This window comes from Mustela putorius, unplaced genomic scaffold, assembly GCF_011764305.1.
Source record: "Mustela putorius furo isolate JIRA1106 unplaced genomic scaffold, ASM1176430v1.1 tig00000083_pilon_pilon_pilon, whole genome shotgun sequence".
Classification (NCBI taxonomy): domain Eukaryota; kingdom Metazoa; phylum Chordata; class Mammalia; order Carnivora; family Mustelidae; genus Mustela; species Mustela putorius.
Genome location: NW_025421273.1, coordinates 16,384,176 through 16,409,100, shown reverse-complemented (window position 1 = coordinate 16,409,100; position 24,925 = coordinate 16,384,176). Strand labels below are relative to the sequence as shown.

Here is a 24,925-nt window from a genome sequence, read left to right as displayed (position 1 = left end):
CTTCTACATATCACAATTCCACAGGAGGAACCTCAGGAAGAGCCTGGGCCAACCTGGGGGGAGGTAGAGAGAGAAAATCCTAGTTTCCTTTCCTCTCATTTCAACCAGAGAAGCTCTTCCTTCAATCTTCTATAAATAGGGAATCAAAGCAGTTTAAAAGTCTTCTGCTGTTTGAAGGAAAAAAAAGGGAACATATACAGGTAAATAAACTAGGGCCATAAAACTTGCTTAATAACCTCATACAGCTAATAGTTGAAGGGTTAAAACAACAACTTGGTCTCTTGGCTCCTTCTTTAGTGCTCTCTCTACCACATAACATTCGTCTGCCATTAGAGCAAAGTTCCCACATTCCAGCCACACTCAAATGCTTATCAAAACAATTCAGTAACATTGCAGAGTGGCTCATCATTATTTGGAGTAATTCAGACAATATAAGTTCTTCCCAAAAAAACCCTGAAATATCATTACTAATTTCTTTGCAATTTAATGGATGGACATGCATTGAGTACACATAAATTGAGCACAAAACTTACTTATCCCCACACCTTTGTGCACACTCTTAGTATCTCCGTGATTCTCTGTACTGGAATCAACTACTCCCCTTCTAAGATTTGTTTCAGGCATCACTGCCTCTAAAAGGCCTTTCCTGGCCCTCATGTAGAGGGGACAACATTCACCAGACAACATTCACCTCAGCGCCCTACACACTATCTAGGAGGAGGTATGGTGCTTCTGTTGTTACTGTCTCCCCCACTACTCCTTTTAAATTGTTATATTCTAACAAGGTGCTGGACAGAAGGCAGTTGCCTAATAGATGTTTACTGATAGACTGAATGTCTTCACCTGGTCCAATCTGCCTTCTGACCCTCCCATATCCTCTGCAAATTGCCACATATTAACTCGTGCATACATTCACTGAGAACTATATGAAGGCCGACAAAGTACCAGGTATTGGACTGCATGCCAAAGAGAAGGGGATATACCATGAAATTCATTTAGTTTTAGTTTGAGGGCCCCTCACTTGCCCCTTCCAAAGCTCTGAACCTCTTCCTGTGATTCTGTACTCCTCTTTCTTAAAAAGGACAGAGAGAACTGTATAAGCTTCAAGCTCCACAAATACTAGATCCACCCCTGGGGCCAAAGATACAAAAGTGAACAAAGCCAACATTCTCTCTCCACTTAGAGAGTTTCCTGTTCAGTGGGGAAGACAGACAACCGTCTGTCCATTCGTTCATTCAAAAAACATTTCCTGGGCAGCGCCAGGGGTCGGGCATTGGGATTCTGAGGTGACACCAGCTCTGTTTCTGTCTTCAACGAGAAGTTCTCTGCTCTCCTGAACGAAAGCCTACTATTAGGGAACAGAAAGCACTTTAAATAACAGTGTTTGTGAAAGGTTACCCTAAACCAGTCTTAAGACCTACTGATCCCCAGCATGTAGCGCTGAACCTATAGCAGGATGCAAGCGCAAGGGAAAGGTCAGGTATAATATGATCTTCGATCTCACTGAGCCAGGAAGGGGGTGGAAGAAGAGAGAGACGAAACAAGTCAACAGAACAGGCAAATACACTGTGGTCGGTGCTGACACACAATAGGAAAGGCCTGTGGGGAAGTCCCCCCGACGTTTAAGTCTGCAGTGACCGTGACCTCAAAACCTGGCCAAGCAGCCCAAGGACTGCATACAAGAGACTCTCGAGTTCCCATTTCCCGAAATAAGGCTGCTCCTTTCCCAAGACAGCTGGAGGCTCCCTGATACCAACTCTCCTGTCCCCACTTCGGACCCCTTTCTTCCCAAGCTGCTCCTTCAGACAGAGAATACCCGACAGAGGCTGGTCCCGGGCCTGGGGTCCACGTCGCGGGTCCGCCCCCCTCACCCGCCCGCCCGCCCGCCGTTTCCATAGCAACCAGCTCACCACTTCCCGCGCCCGGCTGGAGAAGTCGCCCTTGGGCCGGGGGCTCCGGCGGAACAGCTCGTCGCGGCTGCCATCGACCCCGCCGCCCACTGCCACTCCCAGCGCTTTGTTGCGCGTCTTCACGGTCTTGACGCTGGCCCGGAATAGCAGCGTGATATCCACCGCCATAGCGACCTACGCTCCCTACCCCCTTCCTGGCCGGCACACGTCAGCAGTTTGCGACCGCGGCGTGCGACCCGCCGCTGGAGGACCGTTTCCGGCTCCGCACGCCTCCCCCGCCAACGCGAGGCGAGAAGAAAGGTTCCGGCATCCGCAGGGTGACCGCGGTGAGAGGCAAAAGGTTCCGGCTTCAGCCCCTTTCTTCTCCGGGCAACCTCGGAGGCCTTGGGGCAGGAGGTCAGGCTTGGGGCGTGTGGCCCGGGGAGCAAGAGGATCCGGAAGTCAGAAGAATGACTCCGGTTTTTTGGTTCTCCCACTGACTGTGCGTGGGTGCGGGGAGTGAGGTGCACTGGAGGCGACCCTTGACCTTCAGGACTCAAAGCACGTGGTCGATGACCACGTGCTACGGTCGAGCAGGTGAGCGAGGCACAGAGCGAGAGGACAGGGGCCATTATTTTTCAGCCTACAGCCACCAGATCTGTAAAATTAAGGCAGTGTTATTGTGACAGTTGAAGGCGGTAACACGTGTCAAGTGTTTTGGCGCTGCTTGGCTTGCAGTGGCCAATAAAAGTTACCGCTATTAGTAAGAACGCTGCTGTCATTCTTCTTACTATTGATGTTGGAGAAGAAGAGTACAGCAGAGGAGGCATCACCCAGAGAAGGCAGATTTGGAAAGATGAGGCGGAACTCATCAGACGAAGACAAGGGCAGAAGAGTGTCCCCTGTTTCTGTTCATCCTTGACATACAGCTTTTAAATACCCTCTGAAGTCGTAGAAATTTAAGTTAACTACAACTTAGCCAACGAGTTCTCTCTGTATGTTGACTCAAAGCTCAGATTTAATTTACCTGCTGGTTGCTCTTTCTTTTTAAGGAGACTGCAGGACTAGGGTGCGTTAAAACAGCGGTTGGCAAAGCGTGGTCCCCAAGATAAAAATTATCTTCCTGACACCAAGATGCTCCCTGCCCTTCACTCTCATTCTCTCACAAGTTGTACACAGTTGAGTTTTCCAGAAGCCGTGTGACTTGTGACATTGCAAATATGCTGAATGCTGAACAGCTGTCTTCTATTAAGCCAGACTTTAAAGAGGTTTGCAAAAATGTAAAACTGTGCCATTTGCGCTAACTTTGTTTCTGAAATGTATTTTTTTCACAAAAGGATCTCATTTATGTTAATGAGGAATGGAATTATTTTTGTTTTTAAATGAATAGTTTAGTTTTTTTTTTAATTTCTAATGTGGTAAATATCAATAGATAAAACACGTAGGAACAAAGTTTGTTTAGGGTTGTCAATAATTTTTAAGAGTGTAGAAGAGTTCTGAGACCAAAAGTTTGTTTTCAATAAGTTTATGAGAAATAGATGTCACATATACTTGAAAGGAGGAGGGAAAGTGTTATTTAAAACCCAAACTGTAGCCACTTCAGCCTTCTTCTAGGAAGAAAAATAAATGTCCACACAGCTTTCTTACACCCATGTAGTAAGAGAAAATAAGAAAGAAATTACTAGATCTCTGCCAGTGATTCAGTATTGCATAAATGGCCCTTTGTTTTATGGAGACATTAATGAATCTTTGGCTATGTAAAGTCAAGCCTGGGGCAGAGTAGAAGGAAAGAGAATTAAACAGCTCTGCATAATAAAGTGAACGGGATTGAATTAGGGGAAAGCTGGGGAAACCAGAATCCTAGGGGGAGGCCAGGAAAGGAAAAAAGAAGTTCCTAGAGAAATGTTTTCAAGTGGGAGGGGACTGAGCTAGCTACACCAGACCTTCAGTGAGTACTGCCTTGTAGCATTCCTGTGTTGGGGGCAGTTGGTTTTGGGAGGTAAAAAGGTGGGGATGACGTTCTAAGTTTTCAATCTGCATCTGCAAAAACGAAGATTGTGGAGATGACACCCAAGTGAGCTTAAAACATTAGGCACTAAAACCACAAATGACTACAGTATGTAAAATTACTCAGAAAGTCACAGACATTTTGAGGAAGCTCTTGGGCTGCACACAGACTACAGGCTATGATATTTCACTGGGGCTTTTTGTTTTTGGTGTTTTTGCTCTTTTCACATCAAAGAGCAAAGTGACTTCAGGTTGGCAATAACCATTTGAAACCCTATAAAGCTGAGAGGCACTGTGGTGAAAAAGGAAGAACAGAATGTCTTGGGAATGAACTACACACTGTCCAGTTTGACATAGAACATACATTATGTTTCATAAGTAATAACACCTATTCATTAGGCCAGACACTTTTCTCTTTAAAACAACAACAACAGTAAGTCATAGTGGAGTCCCTGAAGGTAGCTCCCCATAACAGCATCCTCCATACAATCAGGATAGATTGTAAAATCTTTGGGGGACTCACAGAACTCATCAAATGCAGCCTCTCTCCAACAGAGGGTATATATTGCACATCCAAATGCCCAACCCATGACAGACATGCTACGTATGAGAAATAGAATTCTGTTGTTAGCCATTGAAATTTTTGTTATTGTTACATCCTCTAGAGAGGTTGGTTTTATAACCCACTCAGTGAGGGAAAATGGTAAGCAGGCATCTGTTGTATAGAGTATGAATTCTTGTAGGTAGAATGGGGAGACCAGAGTTTTTTGGATCCACAGGATCATGGACTTGCTGAAGACCCTCTGTACAAGTTTATTTTATTGTTCATCTCATATTCATGTCACCTCCCTAGGAGAGGTTTATAGCTTTTTGACCTATTGAATGACTATCTTGGCCAGGTGATTCCTCTTCCCCAAGAAAAATGACCTGTGTTACAAACGTAGGAGATAACATGTGGTTTACTATGCTCTCTTTTCCATCTGCCATGACAACCCGTAGTGTTCCAGTGTTTCATGAGCCTAGGTCCCTGAGTAAAGATGACATGGAGCACAGCCAACCACTGACAGGTACTGGCAATGAGAAATCTGCCTTTGTTCTTATTGTCTATGGAGATTTGTGGTTTCTTGTTACTGCAGCATGATTAGCCTATCCTGATTAATACAACCTCTCTCCAGATATCTGCACAAACAAGTCTATTAGATGCATTCTTCACTTACCTTCATTACCATGTTACCTCCCAGTGGTAAAGCGTGGAGAGGAAGGACTACTGGTTCACACCTAGATCAAATCAATAGTGTTAGACTAACAGAAACCCTGGACGATTGACCATGCCATGGTAGAAGTCACACTGAAAGAAGACAGGACTGAAGACCATGTATTTTCAAATTAGGAAGTTGACTTAAAAAAGAAATTAATTGAAAAAAAAATTTTTTTCTCATAGGCTTTAGAAAGGACCATGAATCTAGGGATGGGAAGCTCAAAGAATAAACTTTTGTTCTTAAGAAGGAACAGACGGAGCTAATAAGTCAGGGTGCTGGAGAAGATGGAACCTCTGTGTGTGCCAATGGGAATATAAATTGGTGGCACCATGTTTGAAAACAAAAAATTAAAAATAGAACTCACTTAGGGGTGCCTGGGTGGCTCAGTGTTTGAGTGTCCAACTCTTGGTTTCAGTTCAGGTCATGATCTCAGGGTTCTGGATAGAGCCCTGGGTTGGGCTCAGCTCAGAGTGTACTAGAGATTATCCCCTAAGCCTCTTCTCTCCCTCTACTCCTCCCTCTGCTCGAGGCTCTCTCTCTTTCTAAAGTAAATAAATAAAATCTTTTTTATAAAGGGGGGAGGCACCTAGGTGGCTCAGTTGTTAAGCAGCTGCCTTTGGCTCAGGTCATGATCCTGGGGTCCTGGGATGGAGCCCCATGTTGAGCACCCTGCTTAGCAGAGAGTCTGCTTCTGCTTCTGCCCCTCCTGCTACCCTCCCCCACTCATGCTTTCTCTGGCTCACTCTCTCAAATAAATAAAATCTTAAGGAAAAAAAAAAAGGGGGGGTGCCTGGATGGCTCAGTCAGTTAAATGTCTGTCTTTGGCTCTGGTCATGATCCCAGAGTCCCAGGATCAAACCCCACATTGAGCTCCCTGCTCAGTGGAGAGTCTGTTTCTCCTTATTCTACTTTCCCTGCTCATGCTCTCTGGCTCACTCTCTCAAATAAATAAATAAAATCTTAAAAAAAAAAAAAAAAGAACTACCATATAATCCAGCAATCCCATTTCTGGGTATATATCCAAAAGAATTGAAATCAGGAGCTCAAAGAGATAACTGTACTTCCACCTTCAGAGCAGCATTATTTACAATAGCCCAGATTTGGAAGCAACATAAATGACCATTAACAGATGAATGGATCAAAAATTGTGATACATATGCACGATGGAATAGTATTCATCATTAAACAAGAAGGAAAACCTGCAATATGCAAGAACATAGATGAACCTGGAGGATTCAGAACATAGATAAAACTGGAAGATTATGTTATATAAAATAAGCCATTTGCAAAAGGGCAAATACTGCATGAGCCACTTATATGAAGTATCTAAAATAGTCAAAGAGAAGGTGAGAGTAGATTAATGGTTGTCAGGGCAGAAAGTGGAGGGAGGAGTGGGGAGTTGCTGACTGATGAATATAAAGCTTCAGTGAAGCAAGATGAATGTGAAATGCAGTGCCTAAGGCTAACAATACTGTGTTTACACTTAAGAATTTATTAAGAGGATAGAACACGTGTTAAGTGTTCTTACCACAATAATGAAAATTTTAAAAATGAGAGGGAGGATTTTTCCCAGAAGATCTCTGTCATGAACATGCTATGAAGAAGGCACACATTCCAGTTGTGTCTTTCTACAATGCCAGCGTTATTCTATCATAAAGCAAGGTTACCATGATCATAAAGCAGATTCAGGATTCCAAACTCAGTGGCATTTCACCATGTGTTTTAGCTTGGCTTCTTACATGTCACACAAAACAAAGCACAAGACAAGTCACACAATGTCACACAATATCACACAAGACTAAACGGGGGTAGGAAGTTAATGAATCAGACTCCAAGTCACTCTGTGAACATGCAGTTGAATGAGGACCCATTTGGTCCAGGTCAGTTCTCAGCACTTATTATATTATATTCCAGCAGTGAAGGATCTCCCCTCTTTTCAGAGATCAATCAGGCAGAGCCTTCTGGAGCAGTTGCCTTTTTGAAGTGGTCAGACATAGAGGGGTCAGTGTCTGAGGAGTCTGACAGTTTGCTTAAAAAAATCCTTCTCTTTTAAATGGATTTAATCAGTCTTGGGTCTTTGCAGACCTCCTCTGTTTCTGCTGGCTAGCAGTTCTGAGTGTGTCTGGTATGGGCAATGCCCTTGGCTGCTTTCATCATTGCTTGACACAGACCCCTGCCTGACATGAGTGACTTCATTTTGCTCGCTACACTCTTACAGGAGAAAAAAAAGGGAGGGAAGGGGGAAGGCAGGAGGCAAACACAAAAGGCTGTTGTGGCCCAGCCCTTCCAGGGGCTACCTCAGTCCCTCCACACCCTACCAGAGTACAAAAAAGAGGAGTGCCCACATTCTTTATTCTTACCCAGTTATTGGCTTGGTTTCTGAGACCCTTGTCCTGACCTACTGATCTACTCCTACTTTCTGTCATCCCCCACCCTGTGATGAGCTAAATGTTGTCCCCCAAAAGATAGGTCCACATCCTAACTTCTAGAACCCCTGAATTTTACATTATCCAGAAAAAGGATTTTTGCAGATGCCATGAAGGATCTTGAGATGAGGATATCATTCTAAATTATCCAAGTTGGTCCTAAATTTAACAACAAGGGTCCTTATATGAGACGCACACAGAAAAGAGGAAGCTATGTGAAGACAGCAGCAGAGATCTGACTGAGGCAGCCACAAGCCCCAGAATGCTGACAGCCATCAGAAGCTGGAAGGTGCAAGGAAGGACTCACCTCCTAGAGCTTCTTGGAGAGCCTGACTCTGCTGATACCTTGATTTTGGACTTGTACCCTCCAGAACTGTAAGAAATTATTTTTTTCCTATTTTAAGCCACAGAGTTTTTAGTAATCTGTTACTGCAGTCTCAGGAAACTGATATAGACCTTGACTACCTCCCCCTTCTCCTGCCCCTCCTTCATTGCGCATTCCCTGGACCTCTCCCCTCCAATTTGATCCTCTTGGTTCTCAGTCACTGTTTGGACAGCCCCTCAGCTGCCATGCTGCCATATCTTTCCTGGTTTTAATTGTCTTGCAATTGCCTACTTTTCTGCTTTTGTTTCTTCTTTTAACTACCACCATCATCCATGTTTGGAGAGTAACTTCTGTGTGCGCACACACACACACACACACACACACACACACACCTGGAGGGCTGGAGGGCAGAATGACCTGAATTTGGCCAAAACAACACACACAAGATCCCTTTTGCTAAATTTGCAGTGGAATGGATGTCCAGTGGGTCACTGGTTTGTACCAGATGCTTCACTCTCAACATATGGCACAGAGAAGGTAGATACACTCAACTCATCCTTTCAACTTCTTATCAAGGAACTGTTTGAATGCAGAACATGAGAGAGAGCTTGTTTGGAGGGTCTAGCAGTAGTTCAGAGCATCGGGAATGTTCCTACCCAGAGCGGCCATTCTCAATCTGAAGAAGCATTCAACTTTGGGCAGTTCAAATTAGTGCAAAAAGAGAAAAGGGACACTTGCCCATACAGCCATATCAACCTGAAGGGGGTGGAAGGGCCAACAAGTGACAAGATGCCACCAGAACCCAGTGGTCTGCAAGAGAGTCAATCCTAAGGAAGGAGCATATGGCAAGAGAACAGGAACCACTTGACAAGGGGCTTGGCATAGGCATAAGGTGTCTCTTGGTTTCTCCAAGTCCTTGCCACCACATCCATGTGAGTACCTTTCAAGTGACAAGGTTGCAAAGAGTAAAATTGTGGTGGGCATTTTCTATGGCTTGAAATTCTGCCAGTCACTTCTCAGAGGGTCACCAAGAGGAGTTTACCTTATCCAGAACATTATCTCAAACTAAGTCCTTTTGTTGATTTTCATATAGGAAGACAAGGGGTGTGTGTGTGTGTGCGTGTGTGCACACACACACGTGTGCTTGCACAAATGTGTGTGTAGGGGGATAGTGAAATACAAGGGTTAACCAACTGGTTTTCTGTGATCTCTGCCACTGAACAATGGTCTTGGGAAAGACCCCCTTACCTTCTGAACTTCTAGGAGACTTTCATGGTTTCCTGGTAGAAGTTGGTCTTCATGGCAGGAGGGCTGAGCATGACGGGCACGGGGTTTGGCACAGCCTGAGGATCTGACTTTGCAGGCGGTGAGTTCCCTGAGTTCAGACTACTCTATCAGGACCCCCTTTACTCCAGTCCTTGGCTCCGTAAAGATTGTTGAAGGTGAGAGTCACAGTCTGGTTGGAGGACTGCAAGCCTGGACATCAGGCAGAGACAGAGGCCCATGGCCTGCCAAGCCTCCAATAGCTGATGGCATGCACTCCCCAGGAACCTCACAGAGGTGGAGACGAAGGAGCAAAAGTCTTCAGACAGGAGTAAGAAGTTACTGCTCTGTTAACCCTCCTCGGGATCCAACCTGGAGACCCCGGACCCTGTAAGACCTGGACCAGCCTCAACTATATTGCATGCACGTTGTTCTCCTCTCTGGACCGTGGTGACTGTGAGTGTTTTAATATCTAAGGAATTTTTGTAGGGTACATAAGGGACATTTATCAGATCTCTGAGTTATTTCTAGTTTAAAAAAAAAAAAAGGTCCAGGTAGCAGTTAGCAGAGGACAAGTAATAAGAAAAGCAAACAAACAAATAAAAAGTATATGAAATTAGGAAACTGAAAGACTAGAGTGCTTTGGATTCCAACTACACTACTTACAAGCTGTGTGATGTGGGCTGAGTTACTTCACCTCTCTGAGCCTTGTCTGAAAAATGGAGGAACACCACATCTATTCACTGCTGCTGATTCTGGGAGCAGGGCTTCCCCCAAAGTCCCCTTTCCTCCTCTCCATGGAGCCAGTATTAGTCATCTGGTTTTTGGGCAACGGTTACCAGTCTACTTTTTTTCATTTGTTTGTAGCTGATCTATCAATGTTTCTGAACCGAGGGCATTGGCTCTTTTGCAAATGTCTGTGGGGTGCAGTGACTAGGTGAGGGGTCTGTTCTGCAAAACTGTACCTCACCTCAGAGGAGAGCTAGGAATTAGAATGCTACCAGACCTCTCTTTATCTCTCTCTACCTCTCTCTCCCTCGATATAATTATGTCTACAAACCAGCTTTCTTTGCTTCTTTGCTCATGTGGCCGAACATGGGTCTCCCCTGCCCTCAGCTGAGTTTATATGTCATGCTGCTAGTAGTCATAGCTGTATCAGTCCCAAGGCCAAATTCTGAGCATGCAGACAAAAGTTAGTCCAGCTTGGGACACACATCTACCCCTGGTCCAATCACCTATGGCTCAGCATCTGGAGTCACATGGTTCACATGGCCATCAGGACACCCTCTGCTGGTTGGAGGCTTTGGGGGTGGGGGGGTATAAGAGTTTCCTATGGCTGCTGTAACAAATTACCACAAATTTACTTGCTTAAAAAAACAGTTCTAGAGGTCAAAATTCCAAATGGGTCTCGATGGGCCAAAATTGGACATCTTTGGGGGCCATTATCTTGCCCACCACAGGAGATAGCTCCAACAGAAAGGCAAGATGGTGATGAACTGGGCAGATGCCCCTTGCTTTCTTCCTAGCTGAACAGAGAGACCCACCTGCTTTTTTCCATTTCTCAAACATTTCTAGATCTGCTCCTTGTAACCCTCCCAGGCTATACAGCAATAAGGAAAACTGAACAGTCATCCTTAAAGGATAAACTCTTGTAGGAGGCTTTCAGATATCTTAAGTCAAGGTGAAGTTCCTCTGAAATCTTCTAGCCCTTTCTAGCTCTTTCTGTCAAACATGGTGCAGGACTTGACTTGCAATGGTGTAACCAGCAGTTGTCTGTTCAAGTAAGCTCTGCCCTCACCCCACAGGTTTGGAAGTTGGTGCCATTTTTTCCCGCCCTCACTTCATCCACCCCAGGAGTTTCATAAATCACCTCATAAAAGCCCATTTACTGGCTTCCCCAACATAATGGCAAAAATAAACTGCTCGATGCACACTTGGAAACTCCCTCCAGAAAATGTACTCATCGTTTTGTTGGCATGGCATCTTGGTTTCCAACCTGAATTTCTACCATCTTTGCTTTTCTGACAGTATCTTCTGTAATTAAGAAGGCCGAATCCTCTAGTTTTTATTGAGTTGGACAGCAAATCGCAGAATAAATGCTTTCGCTTGCACTTTAAAAGGATTTAATAGGCAAATATTTTTCCTACATCCTGTTTCAAGGGGAAAATGTGATTTTAGGGGGACATTTTATAGTTCACAACAGGATATTGAAGGGCATTTGGTTTTGCTTAGTTTATTATGACTGTGTTTCTCCAGCATGAAGTGGTGTTTTTGTGATTATTTAGATAAGTCTGATTAAGGTAGGTTGATAGCCATAGAATTATGGAAATTTAGGACTGGAAAGCACCTCAAATATTATCCAGGCCAACTCTCCTCATAGTTCTGATGAGAAAACAAGTGACTTGTCCAAGATCACACATTGAGCTGGCGAGAAAAAAGAGATTACATTCTTTATCTTCCAACTATCCTATGACCCCGAACCATTTATGTGTGTGTGTGTGTGTGTGTGTGAAAATAAGGGTGGAGGTAGGGGGATGACATTTATACAAAGGGATACATATGAATCTGTAAGTATTTTTGAATTTAAGAATTGAGGTAATTAGTAAGTGTTGATTTGTGTGTGTTTTATCCATCCATCCATCCATTCACCTATCCACCCAGTCATTTAGCCATATTTCAAACAAATTTTGAGTGTCTACTCAGTAAATGGCATTGTGTTTAGTACTGAAAATATACAAACAAAGCTAAGGTTCCACCCAGGAACAGGTCAAAGCCCAATGGGGCAGACACATCTTTACACTGATAATGATAATTAAACATAATAAGTGCAACAATGGAGTTTGTTGTTTTTAAATGACATCACTAAAGAATGAAATTTTCAAAACTTTATATATTACTAGCCCACTCTCTGAAGACAGGAGAAGATCAGCATGAATTAGGCTCTGAGTCACACAGTCCCAGGTTCAAATTCCAGTCACTTATTAGTAATGAGATCTTTTTAGATATTTCCACATCTATGAATCAAAGATAAAAATATCCAACCCACAGAGTTGTTACAGGCATTAAATGATATGATCTATGTAAAACATGTAACCCAGCATCTGGTGCAGAGCTAGTAATGAAAATAGAGCCATTGTAGCATTGAGAATGTTGAGGTTGGTGATAGATTGAACTTCACAGCTGATGGCACTGGGATAGCTGTAGGTGGCAGAACGTCTTCAAATATTGGCGGGACCCTTGCTTTACTTTTGGGTCTCTGCAGCACCCCCTGAATGTACCTTGGATCAATGTTGGAATTAATGGAGGCACTTAGAGAATAATTGGCTACCATGGTTTGGGTCTGTCTCAGAGAATGTTTCTGGGAACTGGAGTATTTATTCTGGAGAAGAGCAGAAGATTTAGGAGGGAGGGTTGAAATAAAGTCCCCAAGTGTATGAACCAGTGGATGGAGAGCAGCTGTTCCCTATTTCTGTTTTGGACAGAATGAGAGGAAATGAGCTTACACTGAAGCATGAGGGATTTAGGCTAAACTTGAAGAAGAATTTCCTGGATGTGGGTGTTACTGGACTTTGGAATGAGTTACTAAGGTGTTTAATATCAAGACACTGTCTCTTCTGGCCACAGATCTTTGAGTCTGGGTGCATTGGCTGCATGGAGGGTGGTTACACACTCAAGCCCCTTTCAAATTGAAGAGTCCATGATACCAACACAATCCGCCCACACAAGGACATGAGTCCCAGCCAACCCCAAACCTCAGTCCTAGACTTTGGTCTATCATAAGAAACGATGGTGATACTAGCTGGACGATTACCTCCAGCAATCTGCAGTTCAACATTCCACAAATACCACAATTGCTTAGGTAGGCTGGTTCAGTGACCAAGCACCTCTCCTCTTTGAAAATTTATTAAGAAATTCTCTGTGGGGCTTCTTGCACCAAAAGTGCATTTAATAAAGCTTGGAATTTCCTCACAACACATTCATTCTTGTTGATATATTTTTAGATCTCCATTATTAGTTGTCTTCACCTTTCTTTGCTGTGTCGACACAAGGCAGGCCAGCATAGCAGGATTCCAAAAGTTATCAATAACCAGGAATTGGCCGCCCCGCTGGAGTTCTTCTACCCAACCCTCCTGAGAAAGCCAAGCTTCTCGTGGTTGATTTAGGAATCCTTTAAGCCAGTCACTGGTTTTAATAATTGTTCACTAAAAGGACAGGCAAATTAGAGCTCTAAGTTCAAACTTGAACATGCTAGTCTCATTGTGAGCATTGGTGGGAATAGTTCTGAGTTTTTCCCCCCAAAAAGTAGTTTGTGGTGGGTTAGGTTTGTTTATTTAAAAATAGATTTAAGGGACGCCTGGGTGTCTCAGTGGGTTAAAGCCTCTGCCTTTGGCTCAGGTCATGATCCCAGGGTCCTGGGATCCGCCCTTCGCTGGGCTCTCTGCTCAGCAGGGAGCCTGCTTCCTCCTCTCTCTCTGCCTGCCTCTCTGCCTACTTGTGATCTCTGTCTGTCAAATAAATAAATAAATAATCTTTTAAAAAATAGATTTAAAGTTGAGTGGCTGTAACTTACACACAGGGTTTTTAACAAAGAACCTGCATATCAATTGTTTAGTGGCTACCAAATATGCCCCCAAAGACCCCAAAGTGTTTCGTTGGAAATGTCACAATCTATTAATTTAACTTATGAGCACCCTAATTGTTTTGTTTTGTTTTTTAAAGATTTTATTTATTTATTTGGCAGACAAAGATCACAAGTAGGCAGAGAGGCAGGCAGACAGAGAGGAGGAAGTAGGCTCCCTGCTGAGCAGAGAGTCCAGTGTGGGGCTCGATCCCAGGACCCTGGGATCATGACCTGAGCCAAAGGCAGAGGTTCCAACCCACTGAGCCACCCAGGCACCCCATGAGCTAATTGTGACCAAAGGGTTTTCATATGTTGGATGCCTCCAGTGGACCAAGAGGACACTGTTGGGGACTACGAATGAATCCAGTCCAGCACTCCTTCCTCTGTTATAGATGAAGGAGTCGTGATTTCCATAACAGAACATACTTTTTTATCCAGTTAATCCCCCCACAGAGTCCAGAAAGATGTGCAAGTAGTCCTTTACTCCAGGTTCCTCCCCACAGAGGACCGATAGAGGGAGGAGTGTCAAAGGTAACAGCTTCACCCACCATCATCCCAGAGCGTGGGGCCTTAGCCCTCCCTTCCCCAGAATCCCACTGTGGCTGCCCCTCTGGTCTGCAAAGAGACGTCCTCCCCTCAGACTTTCCTTCAGTCCTTCCCTCCCCACTCCTGGGTCTGGCAAAATCCTGGAGGTCCCATAGGGTCTTACCCTTTCTTGGATTGTCATTCACATCCACACCTGCTGCTCACGCTAGGTCTAAGCTGGGAGGGCTGTTGATTGTGTAAATGAATCAGACCTTGCGATCATGCTTCATGTGTAAGCTCTGCTGCCTCCTTTTCTTTTTAAGATTGAATGATTGATTGATTTTAGACAGAGAGCATACAGGGGAGCGGGAGGTGGGAGGTAGGGGCAGAGGAAGAGGGAGAAGGAGCCTCTTGGAGCTCAATTTGGGGCTCGATCCCAGGACTCCGAGATTAGGACCTGAGCCGAAACCAAGAGTGGATGCCCAACGGACTGAGCCACCAAGGCACCCAGAGACCCAATGTCTTCTTCCTCCTCCATATTGAGTTGTAGTCCCTTTGTTTGTCTCAGCCTTGGGAGGTGTAGGTTCCAGGAAATGGAGGGTGGGAGCAGAGGTGAACATTCATTCCCCAGAAGTCAATAAGCTGAAGTTTCTGGCTTCAGTAACTAATTGACATGACTAGAGACAGAGGGTGGTGATGACAACAATAGCAAGTCCTTATGTATCACTTATCGGCTTCCTTACAAACGCTATTTTAGGTGCTCTATGGGCAGTAAATCACACCACCCTATGAGGTACGTAATCTTATTCCCCATTTTATGGGTATGAGAAATCAAGGTACAGAATGGTTAAGACACTTGCCTAAGGTCACACAGCTAGCAAGTAGTCGAGCAAGAGTGAAATTCACGCAGCCCAACTCCACTGTCTGAAATGCCTCCCACGGAAAGAGCTGTCATGCCAAGAGCGTCTGTGGGCCAGCCAGCCGGAAATGGAGAGCAGCTGTAGGAAATTTGGGACCCAGAGGCAGATTTGGGGGCTATCCGCCCCCGTCTTGGGCTCCTGGCCTGGCTAGACCTCCCCACCGGGCTGCTCCTCCAGCTCTAGATCAGCATCCTCTCCTTTTCTCCATTTCACTTACTTTCGCCCATGCACCCTGCTTTGTAGCCATCAAATCCCACCCTGACATCTCCAGGCTCAGTTTGCACTTTCTGCTATTGGAGTTACTCCAGCGCCAAAAGTCCCGCCTCACCATTATTCCATTGCCTGCCCATTGGACTTCCAGCTCCCTTTGCCACCAGCATCCTAAAGCTCATGCTTATATACAGCATCCTGAAGAGGGATTTGGTGTAGAGTAAAAAAGCAGATGCAGTTACAATAGAAGGAGAATCTTCACCAGGTGGTTGTTTGCCTCTGGTCTGCTCTGCCTCATCCCTGCTCCTGGAACAGGAAAATATGATAGCCCCATATAAACTATGTGTAATTTACATAAAAGAGTTTCCAAATTTACTAAGGGAGCAGACAGCAAAAGGAAACCCACAATTAAGGAGTCTTTGCACGCATTCGGTATCTTTCCCTGGCTGAAGTATCATCTTCCTGAATTAATGAGGTCTGGGCAAAAACTGCAGTGTAAAAGTATACTTCACTTTCAAGACCTCGGGGCATGTATCATCCTGGGTGGGGTAGGAGGCGGGGGTGGAATTGGCAGTTAGAGCCCAATCGGCTCTGTTAGGAAGTTTTGCCGGACTGAAACTGTCAGGCTGATACCATAGGTACGGACAGGAGGAGGATGCGACGTTTGTATACCATAAGCTCTCCACCCACTGGTTTTACTGCCCATCCTCCATCTTTCACTTAGCTAATTCTCTATCCACCCATCTGTTACATACTCCTATCCTACCCAGTTTGCAAAAGCACTTGAAAAAGGTAGCCAGAGATCTGGAGGCAAGAACAATGAAGGGAAGAAAGGGTTGGGCAGGCAGCAGGAAATGCCCAAGATGAGCTTCAGTAAGACCAGAGGCCACTGTCCCCTGAGCAACTGGTGGCAAAGATCGAGCACTGGCTTTGGAGTCGTGCGCTGCTGGTTCGGCACCCTGACTCACGCAGTTACCCACACCAATGAGTTCCTTCAACTTATTTCTTTGTCTTTAAGATCAGAATCACACTTTCAGCCACTGGGATGTTCATAGATGAAGAAGTACTGTAAATAATGTGTTCATTCGATGACTTCTGTCATCGATGCAGGCAACAACTGTTTTATTCATTCTCTAAGTGTTTATTGAGCATTTACTACATGTCAGTTGCTACTCCAGGAACTGAGTTGGCGAGTAGGATAGCCCTACCCTCACTGAAGTTTCTTCAAGTACTTATGGGCCTTTTCCTAGATAAAAATGTTCACACCAAGTACAACATCAGTATACAGTTTTTCTAAGCCTTGGAAATGAAAGCAAGTATAAGAAAAGGTATCAAGACCCAGAATCTCAGACACACGCTCATGTGACTTCATCACACACACACAAAAATCACAAGAAGTTTTGCTGTTTGTTGTTTGTTTTTTAGGAAATCTACAACTGTTTATAGAAAAGAAAAAGTAAGTAGGACCTGATGTTTCAGCTGCAGGCATAATATCCCAGACATTTCTGAAACCCACAAGGATAGTTTTTACTTCTCCAGAATATCCCTCCTCCCACCGTCTGCCTTCCTTTTTCCTCCAGGGGAGTAATAAACACAAACCCTACCTTAGAATATTATAGGAAATATGTGCCAGCTTGGAAAACACAGCCCCAACCAAGTCTAAAGGATTGAATTCAATCATTCATTCATTCATTTACTCACTCACTCACTCATTCATTCATTCAACAAATGTGTATTGCTAGGTATTGTTCAGTGAGTACCCTGCAAGTGTTTGGCGCAAAATGGTACAAAAGGAATGAACACAGGTGTCAGAAAGAGAGACATTAAACATGTCTGGGATAAAGCCATGACTGCTCTGAAGAAGTGATGAGCAGAGGCAGGTGGTAGGGCATCTCCTTGGATGGGGAGAGAGAGAAATATGGCTTCAGGAGCTGATGAGCCTTGCACAGGTTACTCTTTTCTCCCCCCTCTCTCCGTTCTTCTTCTTTCTGCCTATTCTCCCTCCCTTCTCCTTGGAAACCAGTAATAAAAGAGAAACATATGTCTAAGAGGCGGATACAGTGAGGGCTTTAACACCGAGACCAATGGGATAAAATTCTCAGGACTTAGAGTTCAGTATCCAAGCCCTCACTGGATGCCTGGGTCTCTCTTAGAAAATCTTCAGCAGGGACCGTCTGTGTTGGATGTAAATACTCCTGTGGATGATGAGCTCTCTCCTTTCTGGAAAATCCCTTTGCATTTGGGGACGCTCCAATGTGTTCATTCAGCAAGTATTTACAGAACCTCCAATGTATTCCTTCCTCTGTACCAAGCACCAGGAAGACTGAGATGAATCAGACCTGCTCACTGCTCTCTAGCCACTGCAGGCTTCTTGCTTCTCTCTCTCTCTCTCTCTCCCTTATTTTTTAAGGTTTTATTTATTTATTTGAGAGAGAGTGAGAGAGCATGAGGTGGGGGAGGCTTATGATGGAGAAGCAGATTCCCAGCTAAGCAGGGAGCCCGATGCGGGGCTCGATCCCAGGACCAGGATCATGAGCTAAACTGAGGGCAGAGGCTTTAATGACTGAGCCACCAATGCGCCCCGCCTCCTTGCTTCTTCAAGGCCACCGCCTCTGCCCTGCTTTCCCTGTTCCCTCTCCTATTGTGTGGCTTTTTGTTCAGTCTGTGTGTGCCTGTGTGTCCATGTTTCTTCACAGAACCAGGCCCTCGACTTCAGGTGTGGTCTGGCTCATGCACCTCTCGGGTCTCCCATGCTAAAGAACGTTCTTTTATTAAAGTGGCTTAGAAGCTCATTAATGTTTTTGGCAGCCAGGCCCTACTCCTGACTCACTGGAGCTGGCGGCCACAGGTGCCCTGTCTTCATCCCATGTGCTGCTGCTAAGCCTCGCCTCCCCCGTCGCCTCCCCGTGTGCGGCACTTTTGGACAAATGTTCAGCGCCCGACACCTGCCCTTATTAAACTTGGTCTTATTACATTAGTTCCCTTGTTCTAGCTCCTTGAACTTTTGAATCTTGTTTCTGTTACCCAAGAAGACCTCAACAGCTCAGCATCTCCTGTTAAAGTGTGTGTGTGTGTGTGTGTGTGTGTGTTTGCATGCACACACCTCCTGTCTACAGCTCTGAAAAGCCCACCCATAGGATTTGGGACACTCCTCCGTGAATACAGTTCATTCAGACCCAAATTTATTCACTCTGCAACTTTATTCAACATCCCCTAATAAAACTTTCCTTCTCTGAAAATTTTTTGCCCAGGTATTAGAAAGAAAATGGAAGCAAATTAATCCTCACTAGGGAGTGAATGACTGATAGTTTTCACCCTCTTAACTACCCCTGGGGTGTCTGGTTGTTAACACAGGTGAAAATCTTATTGGTGAAATACCATACGGTAATAGCTATATGGTAAGTGGAGATTTATTTTGAATTATATGATTCAGCTAACTGTGACAAAGAGACCTTTCAAGGCAATACGTAACCCTCTCTGTTGAAGCTGCTTAGAGAAGGAGGCTGGCTACCTTCAGGATCTAGAAATGTTCAGAGAATCCTCAGTGTGCATTCCATTCATCCTAGTTATTCACCTGGAAACTTCATTGAGCTTAGAAAGGCAGTGGTAAAATTGAGTGACGGGTATTAAGCAGGGCACAGGATGTAATGGGCACTGGTGTTACATGCAGTTGATGAATCGCTAAATTCTACCCCTGAAACTAATACTACACTATACGTGAGCTTGAATTTAAATAAAATCTTGAAATTAAAAAAAAAAGAAATGCAGTGGTGACTTCAGAACTCCAAGACCCTCCGATCTTTCTCCGGCCTCAACTTGAAACTCTCTCTTGTTCTTGGAGGAAGATGGTGACTTGGGTTCAAATCTGTTTCTCAAGGCACTTTCTTGTCCAGACCATACACAGGTACAGTAAAACTTCATGTTTTCTTGTGTTGGGGTGAGAGCAAATGGACTAAGCTTTGTGCCGCAGGAGTCTCGGTAAAATTGGGTAGAAGAGCTTTAGCAGATCAAGCCTTTGGGAAAATTCTAATGTGGTATTAATGCCACTTTCTCATAGGATTGTCAAAAAAATTAAGCTGCCTAATGACTGTAAAATTCTAAGCACAGTACCAGGCTTTTGATATCTATACCTATTTATTAGCTAAGAAAGTTAAGTTAATACAGAACAATTCTTAACACAAAAACCTCCTTATGGTAGCTTAAACAGAGACAGGTGTTATTTTCCTCATGTAGTAAGATGTCTAGAGTAGTCACAGGCATCGGTTCAGCAGCTCAAAGATGATGGGGCCAATGTCTCTGAAATGTTTTGGCTATTCCCTCGTGGTTGCAAGGAGGCTGCTATAATTCCAACAGTTGCATCCTTGCTCAAGCCAGGAGAAAGGAGAAGACTGCTAACCACATCTGATCTCTTTGGCTGGGAAAGAGAGAGCTTCCCCCAGAAACCCATGAAAAGTTTTCTGTATAAGTCTCCAGTGCCAGACTGAATCACATGACTATTCCCTAGCTGCAAATCTAGGGGACAGGATCCTCATGACTGATATACCAGCAATGAGTCATGGCCAGGAGGAAGTACGGTGTTTAGACACTAAGAGTGATTACCACAGTGATCATTACCAGCTTGAGTCTGCTTCTCCATCCTTGTGCCCTTCATTTGTACTGAGTTATTGGTGGTCTGGTGCCAGTTATGAGTATTCTCCAATGTACTCCAATGTACCTGCTCTAAACCAGGTTTTCTCTTAACCTCCTCACTCACTCCTTCCTATTATTGAATATTGCTTCCTGATACCCTCATTCCCTAGGAAGTTTTCTGTACTAGTCACAGTGATTGATTATGCTGTGTAACAAAGAGCTCTGGGATGGTTAATTTTATGTTGTCAGTTTGGCTGGGCTCAGAGAGGCCAGATAGCTGGTAAAACACTGTGTCTGGGTGCATCTGTGAGAGTGTCTCTGGAAGAAATTACCATTTGGTTGAGTAAAGATCTGCTCTCACCAATGTGGGCAGGCACCATCCAATCCACTGAAGACCTGAATAGAACAAAAAAGCAAAGAATTAATTTGCACCCTCTCTAATTGAGTTGTGATGTCCATCTTTCCTGCTCTTGGAAATGGGAGCTCCTGATTCTTGGGTTTTGGAACTCCAGGACTTATACCAGCAGCTCCCAAGTTCTCAGGCCTTTGGACTTGGACTGAATGACACCGCTAGCTTTCCTGGTTCTCCAGCTTGCCGATAGCAAATTATGGGACTTCTCAGCCTCCAAATTCACATTAGCCAATCCCTATAATAAAATAATTCTCCTCTTATCTATCTCTCCACATATTCTATTAATTCTGGTGTCTGGAGAACTCTGAGTAATACAAACTTCCAAATAGCAATAATGTTTATTTCCTGTTTACAAGCCTGCAGACCAGCTGCAGTATCTCTGGTCCAGGATACAGGCTCAGCTCTCCTTATGTTTCTCATTCCAGGGGCCTACCCAGAGGAGCAGTAGCTACCTAAGAGATATTCTCCCCATGACAGAGTGGGAGAACGCAGGACCAAACTGCATGAGCGCATTTAAAGCTTCCGCTTGCGTCACAACTGCTCATACCCCATTGTCAGTCAGAAGGCCAAGTCTGACAGGGAAGATGATCCCTCCCATAGGGAGTGAAGGAAAAGCTAGTATTTGCTGAGTAAGGATCTAATCCATCATGCCTTCCCCCCATTCAAATGTGGGTTGGAGGGCTTCCTTAGACACCTGTGAGCCTCAGTACAGCTTTGGTTTCCAGCTTATTAATCTTTGTTAACCTTATCTATGCAGTTGTCTATCTTCCCCACTAGACCAGACAGAACTCCCAGAGGACTGGGGGACTTGTCTTGTTATCTCTGTGTCCCCACATGCCTGGGGGTGAGGGTGGGAGGGAGCAACATGTGCCAACTTCCTGGGGGAGGATGGAACTGGGTATCAGCTTCAGAAACCTGAAAGGAGTCAGACTGTGGCAGGGCATTCCTTATGTGAGACTGGTTTGGGCTTGACTTGGGAGGCAGCAGGGGGACCCTGATAGGGTTCATTCTGGCCTGGAGGAATAACGGGAGCATATTTGGGTTGCAAAAGAATTCCTTGTGCTGTAATGTGTTGGAAAACTATTGTGGTCTCATCCAGATGAGGTGGTAAGTGTGATTGCTATGGTCATGGTGGTGAATTATTTAATAGATTATCAGCAAAGTAATAATGACCTAAAGTTAAAAAAAAAAAAAAAAGCACGAAGGATAAGTTACTTGAACACCCTGATCAGACTCTAGTTCTCAACATTACTTAAACTTAATTTTAGCATGCTGTAGATAATAATCTATCAACAGAGGTTAGGTCTTCCATGTCCTACAACATCAAATGTGGCCTCTCGGTTTCCTATTTTATTCGATGGGCTACAATTCATTACTATCATTTTTTAAATGTTTGAATTGTTCTAGATATAGCCAAATGGCTTCTGTGTTCTTCTGATGTGTCCCCATCACTGTTCAAGCTCTTAATTTCTGAACACCAAGATAGTCCAGACTTATCCTTCTGTAACCCTCGGACCAGCCATTTCTCCATGGGTCCCTACTTCCTTTTTGTTGAAATGGTATTTAGAAGCCAAAATCTGGGTGCTTTGTGTGCTTTTGAAGTATCATTACTCTCACGTACTCTTAGTGATATGAAATATATATGTGTAATGAACACACATATATACACACATATTTTACTATGTTTACTGTTGACCCTTGAATAACATGAGTTTGAACTGCGAGGATCCACTTATAGCAGTTTTTTTTTTTTGGATAAAGATAATACAGTACTTATAAATGTATTTTCCTTATGATTTCCTTAACATTTTCTTTTTCTCTAGCTTACTTTACTATAAGAATACAGTATATAATACATATAACATACAGCATATATGTTAATTGTTTATGTTGTTGGTATGGCTTCTGGTCAACAGTAGACTCTTAGTAATTAAGTTTCAGGGAAGTCAAAAGTTACACACAGATTTTTCAACCAAGCAGAGTGGCAGAAGGTTAGGGGCCCTCACCTTTGTGTTCCTCAAGGGTCAACTAATTATTTCTTTATGTATGTAGCTATTGAAAACCATAAGGTCACATCAACACCTCCAGTTGTAATCTAACCCATAGGAATCTTCCCATAATTATAACTTGATTTTACAACAACAAGAAATCTTTCCCCTTTAATATGTCTGCTTATCTGATCAATTTCCTTGTGTGTGAGGAGGACACACAGTCCTCCTTTCCATGGTCGTCCCCTCCTTATGAGGATTCTTCTTACTCCACTGAGGCTCTGTTACATGGTGCTAGGCATTCTCCCTATATGGATGGCCTCCTTCCCCTGCTTGGGTTCTGACCTCTCTTCAGGGTTACCCTCCACAGTCTGTATCCAACACTTGGCACAGAGCTGCCCCACTTGGTGGAGGCTTTTCTTATCCAGCCAGAACTCCAACAGTCACACTGGGCAGCCTTCATATATAGCACTCTCCTTGGGTTTCTATATCCCACACTGGGCCACGCCTTACTGCATTTTAAGGAATGCGTGGCAGCCTTGAGCGTGGGCCTCACAGATCTTCAAGGATACCAGTGTAAGAGATGACAACCCAGCAGCTGTGCTCTGAAATCCATCACTGCAGTAGCCTTAAGGACATTCATCCATCAGCACCATCCCTCAAGAAACCTATTAAATGCTAACTTTCCATTCTGCTCTCCCCCAGCCCCTGGCAATCATCGTTCTACTTCCTGTCTCTATATGTGGAATAAGATTCCATATTTTGTTTATCCATTCATATATTTATGGACATTGGTTTGCCTCCATCTTTTGGGTATATGAGTAATGCTGCTATGAACATGGTTATTCACATGTTTCTGAATCCCCTCTTTGGATTATTTTAGGTATTTACCCCATAATGAAATTGCTGGATCAGATGCTAAGTCTCTGCTGAACTTTCTGAGGAACTACCAGACTGTTTTCCGCCACTTTGCATTCCTGCCAATAATGCATGGGGTTCCAATTACCCTACATCCTCCCCAACCTGTCATATTTTCAGTTTCTTTCCCTCTCTTTTTGTAATAGCCATCCTAAATGGATTGCTTTTTTATATATTATATGCTTTACCTATTTATAATTCTTATATTTTTCTTTCACAGGAATTCAGGATTTTGAGGACAAGGGTCTTTGCTTCATTCACTACTATATCCCAAGTGCCTAGAAATAAAAGGTCAGCATGCAGGCGATGCTCAGTACAGATTATAAGGTTGTTGGGGTTCAGATGCAGGTGCATGTACAATGCACACATTGCATGTGTGCAAGGGCACACAGTAAGAGCTGGAGCCTGAACTCCAGTGCACGTTCCTTCTGCTGAGGTCTACAGAGTACAGAGGCTGTCTCACCATTGAGGCTCATGTCCACCCTCTGCAACATCACACTGCCTTGAGGGTTGAATGGCCTAGTACCCCCACATGGCTGCCAGGTCTGGGGAATGGGGTAGACCACCATTCTTTGTACCTGTGCCACCCGAAACAGTGTGTGCCATACCGAGCAACTGAAAACCAGGAACGGAGCTCAAATGCGTCCAGGGGCAGCTCAGTTCCCTCCTTCTGGAAGGTCGTACCTATTTTCATAGTCTGTAGCTCTGCCTTTTTCAAGGGCTACAATGAAATCTGAGCAGAAAACAAAAAGCACTCATTTCTTTGGTCCTCTCTGAAATCATTACATCATTACTAAGTTTCCACAAATTACTATTTGATGTTGGAGCTCAAAGGACCCCACTCCCAGAACCTGCCTTCTCACACCTCTCTGTCCCTGCACATGCTGATCCTTCTTCTGCTTGGAATGCTTTTCCAAGAATTGATAAAATCCCTCCACTTCGAAGGGGTTTGACTCTGTGAAACTTTCTTATCCCTAACCTTGATCCCACATTTAGTTATTCAGTTTTCCCTCTGCTACTATTTTCATGCTTAGCTGGTTTTAAACATTTAAGGATTTATTGTGGTTCTGTGCTGGTCCTAGGAAAGAAACAGAGAACAATATATAGCTCGCCCTAGAACCTACCACATCTCACGCATCGCACACCCTGGCACATATACACACCCCACACACAACATACACACATACCACACACCACACCCCCCACACCCAGCACACACAAACATACACATCATCCCCACTCCCAGACCACACACACACCACACACTCCATCCTATATACACACTCTATCCACACAGAACACACACCACACATAGCACACACATACAACACAAACAGATCGGCTGTCCTGACACTGAGGTCCCGCCAATCCAGCCAGGCCCGGACAAGCGACTCCCATTATGTCGCTTTTCCTGGTCAGCCTCAGCCTCAGGATTGCTCTGGCCTCAGATTAGCCAGGGCGGCGGGAGGGATTGGGGGTGGGGGAGCTCTATTCAATTTCGGAAAAGAGGAGATGGAAGATAATCCCGCTCCC

At 44.4% G+C, this 24,925-nt stretch overlaps 1 protein-coding gene across 1 annotated transcript in view; it reads right to left on the bottom strand.

Moving 5' to 3' along the window:
- The window catches only part of STX18 (syntaxin 18), a 116,485-nt gene extending 114,311 nt beyond the window's left edge, over nucleotides 1-2,174 (bottom strand). The window contains exon 1 of the mRNA XM_004770545.3: nucleotides 1,911-2,174. Within this exon, the coding sequence (XP_004770602.1) occupies nucleotides 1,911-2,078 (168 nt within the window). The 5' untranslated portion in view covers nucleotides 2,079-2,174. The remainder of the gene's footprint in view (nucleotides 1-1,910) is intronic.
- Between the last annotated feature and the right edge of the window lie 22,751 nt (nucleotides 2,175-24,925).